The sequence below is a fragment of the Camellia sinensis genome, chromosome 7, assembly GCF_055761805.1.
Source record: "Camellia sinensis isolate YWXY chromosome 7, ASM5576180v1, whole genome shotgun sequence".
In the NCBI taxonomy this organism is placed as follows: Eukaryota; Viridiplantae; Streptophyta; class Magnoliopsida; order Ericales; family Theaceae; genus Camellia; species Camellia sinensis.
The window spans coordinates 51,963,934-51,975,279 of NC_138967.1; the positions used below are offsets into that span (position 1 = coordinate 51,963,934).

An 11,346-nucleotide genomic window follows, 5' to 3' on the forward strand; every position below is an offset into this window, starting at 1 on the left:
AAAATGTCATCATCATAAAATCACTACAACAAGAAATGTTGTGACTTTTCATGATAAGCCACAAGTTCCTCCATCACTTTTGAATCAACAAAAATCGAACCCTGGCACTCGAATGTCCTGATATGAGAAGCAAGCTTCAATATCTCATCGTCTTCAGCATCAAAACCAAAACAATCACTAACATCAAAATGCACAAGTTCTTTGCAGCCATGCAAAATCTTCACCAGATGTTCCTTTTGAATGGATGCTTTCCTCATATCCAAGTACTTTACGTTTGGCAAAAGGTTGACAATGGCCAACACTACATCTTTACTAATAAAGGCATCTGGAATGGCCAATGATTCAAAGTTCTTGCAGTGAACACTAATTTCGGTGAAGAGTTCTTTCAATCTCAAGCTTACTGCAAGACTTAAATGCTTTAAATTTTTCCAGTTGCTCACAAGGTTTGGGATCTTGCAAAAATGAGCAAAAATCGGACGATGAGGTATGGGTAGACCACACAGAGGGAATTCATAAGGCACCATCAAAGTCCTTAAGTTAGGGCACCTAGGTGAAAATATTCAATAATTTAAATTAATAAATAAACAAGAGAATGCTATTATAAAAAATTAATTTTAAGTCTCAATCTAATGAAAAATACCTGTCAAACCAAGTCCCACCCTTTTTCCTAAAACTACTTGGTGATAAGAAGGGCTTCACTTATGTCTATTATGACATTCAATATTGCGTCTCGCGAGCCTGTTTTTAGAGCAATCGCAGGGAGCGACATTGTGTATTCTCACTCAATGCTTCCTGCAACTCGAACAAATGACAACTTTGCTCTAATACCACTTGTTAGACTGAATTCCACCCTCTTTCCTAAAACCAATTGGCGATAGGAAGGACTTCACTTACGTTTTTTATAACATTCAACATCACGTCTCGCAAACATGTTTTCATAACAGTTGCAGGGAGCGGCATTGTGTACCAACAATACTAATCCCTTCAACGAACATAGGATCTAAAAAACTAACCAAAGCACATAACCCAAAATTCTACCACAAAAAAAAAAAAAAAAAAATGACACCTTTCCAATTAAAGTGATAAAAAAAAAATTTAACTTTAATATTCATATATTCTCAAGTCATGTCACGTGTGATAAAACTGTTCATAAACAAGCAAAATACATATAAATATTTTAATTATCAAATAAGGCGATACTAGCAGTTAAATACGTACCGTTAACTTATTGATCAACAACCCATCTAAAAAAATTAACTGATAGAAAACCAAAATGAATAATAGTTTTGATGACTTACTCTTGAGCAACATATTCAAGTGCATCTTCTGTGAGGTGGTAACTGGGAAGGACTATGGTAGTGGCAGATCTGCAACTACGGTTGACTACAAACTTAACGAATCTAGTGACATGGAGAGGAGTGAACACTTGATATTCAACTTCCTTACACTTTGTTTCATATACCCACATTAGTACTCTATGAGTGAAGGAGTCAAAATGGGACATGCTGGGAAAGACCAAAGTTTGCCAGCAAAGAGGACTGAGAGTGGCTTTGTACCATGACTTGCACACAAATGGAACATCCAGTAGAAGTGATTCAATTCCCACTCTCCCAAACACATTCACCAAGCAATCCATATTCATCTCCTCCCATTTTCTTCCTTCCATCTTCTACACCAATGCCAAATATAGAATAGTACAAGTTTAAATATTCAATAATAAACTCTATAAAAATAAAATAAATTGAATAACAGTTTCATGCAATTATGTGGAGAATTCACATGAGCTAATGTGTGTGTGTACATATATATATAGAGGGGAAATTAAGAGAGAGAGAAGAAAATACAAAAAGTCATCTTTTCCAGTAATCAAGGAAAATTCAAAGGATATTTGAAATTGAAAAATGAATTCAATTAATGTCCTTAAATTTCATCCAAATGCAGTTAATAGGATTACACTCCTTTTAAGAGTTTATTAATGGAATGGAATAACAGAGGAGATAAGGCTCCCTGAGTTTTATGAGGAGCACTTTTACATATGGTGAAGTAGCCAATTATTATTGTTATTATTTTAATTGGCTAGTATATTCATACAAAGTTTATTTGTATATTACTAAAATTATTTTCAATTTTAAAGACGGAAAATTTTAATCTATAAAACCCTTACATATCGGAGTGTAGAAAGGAAAATGGTATTGGTAACACTCATTCACTCCAATTATGAAGAAAATACATTCCTCAACTCTTAATGAAGAAGTCACAAGATACAGAAAGACCTAATAATAAATTACAAATATGGTCTTGATTTATGTAAATTAGTGACATATTACAACTTTAAAAAGTGGCTAAAATTTAGAAGATCCTAAATCGATGTTTGGTGGAGCTTTTCTTAAGTTAAAAGCTGATAATCAGAAAGTAGAAGCTAAAAGTACCTTTTTCCCAGCTTTCAAATAATCAATTTTTTTCAACTTATTTAAGCTATTTCTGCCTAATAAGCTATAAGCAGAAATTATATCAAACAGTCTGGTACAGACACCCAAATTAAAATAAGCTATAATCACTAAAACAACCCCTAAACACCGAACCAAAGCTTTTATGCATTAGTACAATTTAATGCTAGAAGCAGCTATATCGGTGCTCAATTAATAAAATCGACATTACCAGTTCAATTAAAAAGTTTATCTAAGTACCGATTGTACTGAACTAATTACATCCCTAATTGTTGGATCGCAAGGTGCGAAAATAAAAGTTAATAAATTGTCATTTCCCAATTAGTTAAAAAAATTTATTGTAATTCTTGTCATCTTGTTTTAAAAATAATAATAGATAAAGGATGACATATATGTGCCATTTTATTTTATTTATTTTGTATTTAAAAAAATAATTTAGATAAATTTTTAATATATAAATAGCAAACAGTTGTTTTTGAGTTTTGAGTTGTGTGTTTGGTTATGAGTTTTGAAAAATAATGATTATAGTTTAAAATGAGTTTTGAGAAATGGGGGTAGAATTATAATTTGAAAGTTGCAACCAAATACTACACTCAAATCAATGGTGGAACTATGTTTTGAAATCTAAACCAAACAGATTCTCACTAAATCTCATCATTTTTTATTGGAAAAATTACCTTTTAGGATGGTTTTTTAAAAATTATTACACATTAATGAAAAAAATTATAATTATAATAATTAATATTTATAATGTAACCTACTATTTTGTTTTAAAAAAAATAAAATCTGACATCCACGATGGTGTAATTTTCCGCTTTTTTATTTGACAAATTTACCATTTCGTATTTACTTAATTGTTAAAATAGATGATGAATGAGAGATTCTCCCTCCACTTCTCAAACAAAAACAGTCACATCATTAGAATTCATAAATCATGAAAGATGTGAAAATTACAACTTACAAGCAAAACACAAAATAAAACATATAATGTGAGTTCAATAGGAGAACACAAACACACGAGGACAATAATATTATGACAATTCTATTTTCTCATCATATAATGTTCATCACCGCAACCTTAATAACAAACATCAATGTGATAACTTTTCCTTGTCCGATATTTACTTCAAAACATAATTACCACAAGGAAACTTGTAACATTGGATCATTAACATTGAGTTCTCCATCAACTTGTTTCCTAATTTCTTTTAAATCGAAATATATAGAACCCTGACACTTAAATTTCCCGATATAGATCCCAACAATATAGATCATATGTACTAGCATTAGAGTAGTAAATTTACTGTCTACATATTGTTTTGACTTCAAAATACCAAACCAAATTTGTTTTTGACTTGGCTCACCAAGGACAGGTAGTTTTTAGTCGTTATACTCTTGTACATTCAGGTTTTCTATGTGTACAAAATTCGATAACAGAATCAAACACAACCATTTCATATGGGGTCAGACCTACACATTTATTGAGTCTCACCTCATGTGAAAATGTTATGCTTGGATTCTGTGATTGAATTCTATGCACTTGCTATTTATTTTATTTTTTTATCCCAATAGAATTTATGATTTAATACTTTGCCCGCTGGTAGTTAAAGGTAATTAAAAGTTGGGAATATCAGAGATGGTTCCCCAATACTAATTTCATGATAGATCAAGTCATTGTCAAAGTCGTTTTAAAATTGTGAAAAAACAATTAAGGTTATGATGGAAATTTAAATTTGTGGAAGACTTGTTGAGAAGAAAAAAAGAAAAGAATTGAAGGCAGGAGAGTTTTGTTTCTTCTTATCATATATTGTTCATCACCACTACCTTAATAATAAACATCAATGAGATATAACTTCTGTTTGTCATCCGACAACTTTTGCTACAAAAATGTGATCATAAAATCACTACAACAAGAAAGTCTGTAACATTGCATAACAAGCCACAAGTTCCTCCATCCCTCTTAAATCAACAAAAATCGAACCCTGACACTCGAATGTCCTGATTTCAGAAGCAAGCTTCAATATCTCATCATCGTCAGCATCAAAACCAAAACAATCACTAACATCAAAATGCACAAGTTCTTTGCAGCCATGCAAAATCTTCACCAGATATTCCTTTTGAATGGATGCTTTCCTCATATCTAAATACTTCATGTTTGGCAAAAGGTTGAAAGTTCTTGCAGTGAACACTAATTTTGGTGTTCTTTCAATCTCAAGCTTACTGCAAGACTTAAATGCTTTAAATTTTTCCAGTTGCTCACAAGGTTTGGGATCTTGCAAAAATGAGCAAAAATCGGACGATGAGGTATGGGTAGACCATGCAGAGGGAATTCATAAGGCACCATCAAAGTCCTTATGTTAGGGCACCTAGGTGAAAATATTCAATAATTTAAATCAATAAATAAACAAAAGAATGATATTATAAAAAAATTAATTTTAAGTCTCAATCTAATGAAAAATACTTGTCAGACCAAGTTTCACCCTTTTTTCTAAAACTAATTGGTGATAAGAAGGGCTTCACTTATATCTATTATGACATTCAATATTGCGCCTCCTGAGCCTGTTTTTAGAGCAATCGCAAGGAGTGACATTGTGTACCAACAATCCCTCACTCACAATGATGCTTCCCGCGACTTGAACCAATGACAACTTTGCTCTAATACCACTTGTCAGACCGAATTCCACCCTCTTTCCTAAAACCAATTGATGATAGGAAGGGTTTCACTTATATATTTTATAACATTTAACATCACACCTCACGAACCTATTTTCAAAGTAGTCGCAGGGAGCGGCATTGTGTACCAACAATACTAATCCCTTCAACGAACATAGTTTATCCGAAGTATCTAAAAAACCAACCAAAGCACATAAGCCAAAATTCTTCATTTAAAAAAATAAAAAAATAAAAGAAAAGACTCCTTTCCAATTAAAGTGATAAATAAAAAAAAAATTTAAAAAAGATATATTCTCAAGTCATGTTACGTGTGATAAAACTGTACATAAATGAGCAAAATACATACAAATATTTTAATTATCAAACTAGGCAATGACAGTTAAACACGTAACATTAAATTATTGATCAACAAGCCATCTAAAAAAACTAACTGATAGAAAACCAAAATGAATAATAGTTTTGATGACATACTCTTGAGCAACATATTCAAGTGCATCTTCTGTGAGGTGGTAGATGGGAAGAACAATGGTAGTGGCAGATTGGCAACTACGGTTCACTACAAACTTAACCAATCTGGTGACATGGAGAGGAGTGAACACTTGATATTCAACTTCCTCATCATCACCTTTACACTCTATTTCATATTCCCACATTAGTAAATGGGACATGCTGGGAAAGACCAAAGTTTGCTAGCAAAGAGGACTGAGAGTGGCTTTGTACCATGACTTGCACACAAATGGTACATCCAGTAGAAGTGATCCAATTCCCACTCTCCCAAACCATTCACCAAGCAATCCATATTCATCTCCTCCCATTTTCTTCCTTCCATCTTCTACACCAATGCAAAATATAGAATAGTAGAAGTTTAGATATTCAATAATAAACTCTACAAAAATAAAATAAATTGAATTAAAGTTTCATGCAATTATGTGGAGAATTCACATAAGCACATGCCTGGATATATTTTTTCAGCACCTATAAATATACTTGCGAATGGGTTGACAAATGCTCTGATTTTGATCACACTATAGCAAAGCTAATGTGTGTGTACATATATATATATAGGGGCGGGCTTCCCTCCAGTCGAATCACAGACTGGAGGATACTATTGGGCCTGTGAAGGCTCACTATGGATCCTATTTTGATATCTGAACCGTCAATATGTAGAACTCGTCGACAGGGCCGGCCCTGAGTTTGTCGGGGCCTAAGGCGAATTTTGAAAATTGGGGCCCTTTTATATTGAAAAAAAATTCATGAATAAAACGATAAGTTACAATTTTTTTATTTGTTTGTAGCCATAAAAAAATTTACTTACACAAATAATTATTAAAATTATAAATAAAACAATTTAATAAAACAAAATTAGAACAAAAAAATTAGGAAAAAATTATTCAATTAAAATTGATAAAGACCTAGGTAAAAAAATTTGAGCAAAATTATTTATTCCACTAAAATCTAATAGATAAAGAAGGTAAAAATAAAAAATAAAAAAAATAGGGCCCATATATTGTATGTATTATTTTTCTTGAGCCCAAACACTTTTTTTTTAATATATATTTTCATTTTAATAAATATGGATCAAACTACACTTATAAATAAATATGGAGTAAATCATACATGGACCTAAAAAAATATTTTGGGGCCCTTTAAATTGATCCTACAACCCAAAAAAAAAAACATTGAGCCTATAATATTTTGCCAAATTTAGGGGCCCTATGTTATATATGTTTATATGTTTTACCAAATTTAGGGGCCCTATTGTTTTTTATTTATTTATTTATATATTTTCATTTTAATAAATATGGGCCAAACACATTTATAAATAAATATGGGTTAAATTATACATGGGCCCAATAAAACATTTGGGGTCCTTTAAATTGATCTTAAAACCAAAAAAAAAAAAAAAAAATTAAACCTATAACAATTTTTTAAATTTTGGGGCCCTATTTTTGGACCAAAATATGGGGCCTAAGGCACAAGCCTTACCTGCCTTAGGGCAGGGCCGGCCCTGCTTGTCGAGTGCTATATTCTTGTAAAAATCACGTTGATCGGATATCGATAGCTACGTGATCAAATCAGTTTTATATGAAAAAATGGACAGTGAAAAAATAATCGGTTGACAGAAATCTGATCTGATGAGATAGCTATTGATATCCGATCAATGTGATTTCTTACAGCCATATAGTACTCGATGAGTACACATTGAACGGTTCAAATTATCCAAACAGGACCCGTGGTTAGTCCCAACGAGCCCAACAGTACCCTCCAGTCCGATCATAAACCGGAGAGAAGCCCAGCCCCCCCCCCCCCCACACATATATATATATATATATATGGGGAAATTAAGAGAGAGAAGAGAATACAAAAAGTCAAGACTCTCTTCTCTTGTGCATCTCTTCCAGTAATCAAGGAAAATTCAAAGGATATTTGAAATTGAAAAATGAATGCAATTTCAATTAATGTCCTTAAATTTCATCCAAATACAGTTAATAGGATTATACTCCTTTTAAGAGTTTATTAATGGAATAACAGAGCAGATAAGGCTCCCTGAGTTTTATGAGGAGCTCTTTTACATATGGTAAGTAGCCAATTATTATTGCTTTTATTTTAATTTGCTTGTATATTAACTCACAGTTTATTTGTATATCCCTAAAATTTAACTACATAAATTAGGATAGAAAGAACTCAAAAAAATAAAAAATCTAGTCTTCTTGTTTTAGTTTTATACTTTTTGCTTCTTTTTTATTTTTTATTTATTCATTTATTTTTATATATCCAAAACTTTACTTTCTAAAAAACATGATTATATAATCAGGGATTGTTTGGGATGACTTAAATAAGTGTACTTTTTGTCTTTTTACGAAAAGATGTGCAGAAAAGTAGAGAGATGATATGATGATAAAAAGATAAAAAGTGTGTACTTATTTAGGATAGCCAAACTTGGCCTCAATTAGATTTCAATCCACAATTCACATAAACTTAACCCACGTATACTAATTATGTAATGAAAATCAAGGGGTTAGTCTGGTGGTTAAGCCTTAGAAGTTGAGGGTGTTCTCCCTCTAAGATCTCAAATTCAAACCTCCTACATTCCAATTCAAATGTAAACTATTTTTACATTATCGTTTTAAATTCATCGTGATAAAACTCTCAAATTCAATGTAAACTATTGTATCTACATTTAAGCCAATTTTATAGAATAAATAGTGTCAAAGCTTTTTATTTTAAATTCATATATCCAAACTTAATTCGTAAATGTTTCTTATTTCATAAAACGAGTGAATAAGTAATCATCCCAATTCTTCGAACCCGAAGGAAGTTGTTGAAGTTTAACATTACCACAATTAAAGTTTCGGAAACAAAAATTTTGAGACCAAATCACTTTAATTAAAAAAAATGCTATTGTTGTATTTTTAGTAATAAAATTAAATATTTAGTAATAAATTACTACTTTTTTGAGATCAAAATTGTCGTCGTAAGAACTAAATATTTTCATACAAAATTATTGTCATTAAAAATGAATTTATTAGTCTCATTTTCAAAATTTGCTGTTAAAGGTCCTAATTTATTTTATTTTATTTTATTTTTTTTTCTGAACCTTCTTTTTATGACAACTGACCACGACTACAATTGGTTACTTAATGTTACTTGTAACAAAATTTTTAGTTTTAAATTCAATTTTAATCTATAAAATCCTTACATATCGTAGTGTAGAAAGGAAAATGATATTGGCAACGCTCATTCACTGCAATTATGAAGAAAATACATTACTTAATTCTTAATGAAGAAGTCACAAGATACCGAAAGACATAATAATAAATTATAAATATGACATATTATAACTTTAAAAAGTGGGTAAAATTTAAAAGGTCCTAAACCGATTAAACACCAACCAAAACCATTTCAATGATGCAGTTTTGTACAATTTGATGAGAGAAACAATCTGTATCGGTACTCAAATAATAAAATCGACATTACTAGTTCAGTGAAAAAATTTATCTAAATACCGATCGTACTGAACTAATCACATCCCTAATTGTTAGATCACAATGTGCTAAAATAAAAGTTAATAAATTGTCATTTCCCAACTAGTTAAAAAAACTTAATTTAATTCTTATCATCTTGTTTAAAAAATAATAATAAATAAAAGATGACAGATATGTGTCATTTTATTTTATTTATTTTGAATTTAAAAAAATTATTTAGATAAATTTTAAATGTATAAATAGCAAATTTAGTTTCTCACTAAATCTCATATTGTTTTTTAAAAATTATTACACATTAATAAAAAAATTATAATTTTAATAATTAATATTTATAATGTAACCTATTTTTTTGTAAAAAAAAATTCTGACATCCACTGTGGTGTAATTTTCCCTTTTTTATTTGATGAATTCACCATTTCATATCTACTTAAATCGGTCAAATAGATGATGAATGAGAGATTCTCCCTCCACTTCTTTTCTTCTCAAACAAAAACAGTCACGTCATTAGAATTCATAAATCATGAAAGATGTGAAAATTACAACTTACAAGCAAAACACAAAATAAAACATATGAGGAACAAAAAAAATAAATGTAAAAAGAAGAAACTAGAAATAAAAGGACATATATATTAGGGTAAATTATGTAAATGGTCTTTGTAAGTTATATGATATGTCAATTTAGTTTTTGTTATTTTAATTTGTTTGATATTGTCCTTTAATTTGACGGATTGTGTCATATTAGTTTAATAAATAACGGCCATTAGATTTGATGGACGAAAACTCAAACGATGTGTCAATTTGGTCCTTATAATTTACATGATGCGTCAGTTTGATCCCTATCAAAATCGAGCAAATTAAATAATATAGACTAAATTAACCCATCATATCAACTACAAGAACTAAATTGGCACATCGTTCGAGTACGTGACAACTTTTTGTCCACCAAACCTAACGGCCGTTATTTATTAGACCAATATGACACAATCCGTTAAATTAATAAATAAAATCAAACAAATTAAAATAACAAAAAATAAATTGACACGTGTAAATTACAGAAATCATTTGCATAATTTACCGTATATATTAGGGTGAGTTCAGGAGAACACAAACACACCAGGACAATAATATTATGACAATTCTATTTTCTCATCAGAGAATGTTCAACACCGCAACCTTAATAACAACAGTGATAACTAAGAGTTTTAATAATGGAGTTCTAATAAGAACACTAGTGACGTGACAACCTAAAGAAAAAAACAAAACAAAGGCCAAAACATCAAATCACACTGAGGCCCACAGGTTAGAACTCTTCTAAAGCTCATAATTTAGAGGTCTAAAGCATTTTTCTAAGAGGAGTGATGGAGACCCCCTCCAATCACCACCCTACACACATATGGCAGGTGGTGATTGGAAGATAAGGAAACAAAAAAAACAAAAAAAAAAAATCCAACCAATGAAAGAGAGAGGGAGTCAAAGGAGGTGAGAAAAAAAAAGAAGTGTTAGACATTTTTGTTTTTCTAATAACAAACATCAATGTGACAACTTTTATTTGTCCGATATCAACTTCAGAACGTTATTACCACAAGGAAACCTGTAACATTGCATCAGACCAAATTCAAATTTTAATATTAGAATATGATTGATTCAAACAAAATAAAAAGGGTAAGTTATAAAATTTACTTAAAAACAATGTCTATCGTGTTACATTTTGTTTTTTAAAATTTCTAATTTTATAACAAATCATCAATTTTATTAATAAATCAAGGAATCAATTAATTATTTTTAATGATGTTATAAATTTATTTCAATTAATAATTCAACTAATTTTATCATTATATAAAAAAACAATTAGAATATATATATATTTTTTGTTAAATAGAAAATTCTAACAAAAAGAGTATTTATAATTTTTCAAACCATTTAGGGCAATCTATATTTAAAACAAATTTCAATAAGTGAATTTGTAACCGAAATGAAGAACTACAAAATTATTTTCTTAAATTTTGTTCTCTATGCATTTCTCTGAGTTTGACATGAAGCTGCAAACCATCATGTCGACCAACTTCAACACCAGCTTCACCACGTTGGGTTCTATCTCTCTCGTTGTTCCTACAGAGTTTAGTATAACTTTTTCGACTTAAACATATTTATGTCTGACTCAGCTCAAGTCATCCGATGCTTGGATGTGAATGCTCATATATGGTGAAGCTTTCCATGGTGTGATAAAGACACAAAGAAAG

At 30.3% G+C, this 11,346-nt stretch overlaps 1 protein-coding gene across 1 annotated transcript; it reads right to left on the bottom strand.

The window, feature by feature from the left end:
- Nucleotides 1–23: 23 nt before the first annotated feature.
- On the bottom strand, nucleotides 24–1,666 carry LOC145795807 (F-box/LRR-repeat protein At3g48880-like). The gene is made up of 2 exons (XM_082880712.1): nucleotides 1,299–1,666; nucleotides 24–546 (listed from the first exon to the last, which is right to left on the bottom strand). The coding sequence occupies exons 1-2, from the start codon at nucleotides 1,664–1,666 to the stop codon at nucleotides 24–26; spliced, it is 891 nt and encodes a 296-aa protein (XP_082736838.1).
- Nucleotides 1,667–11,346: the final 9,680 nt, after the last annotated feature.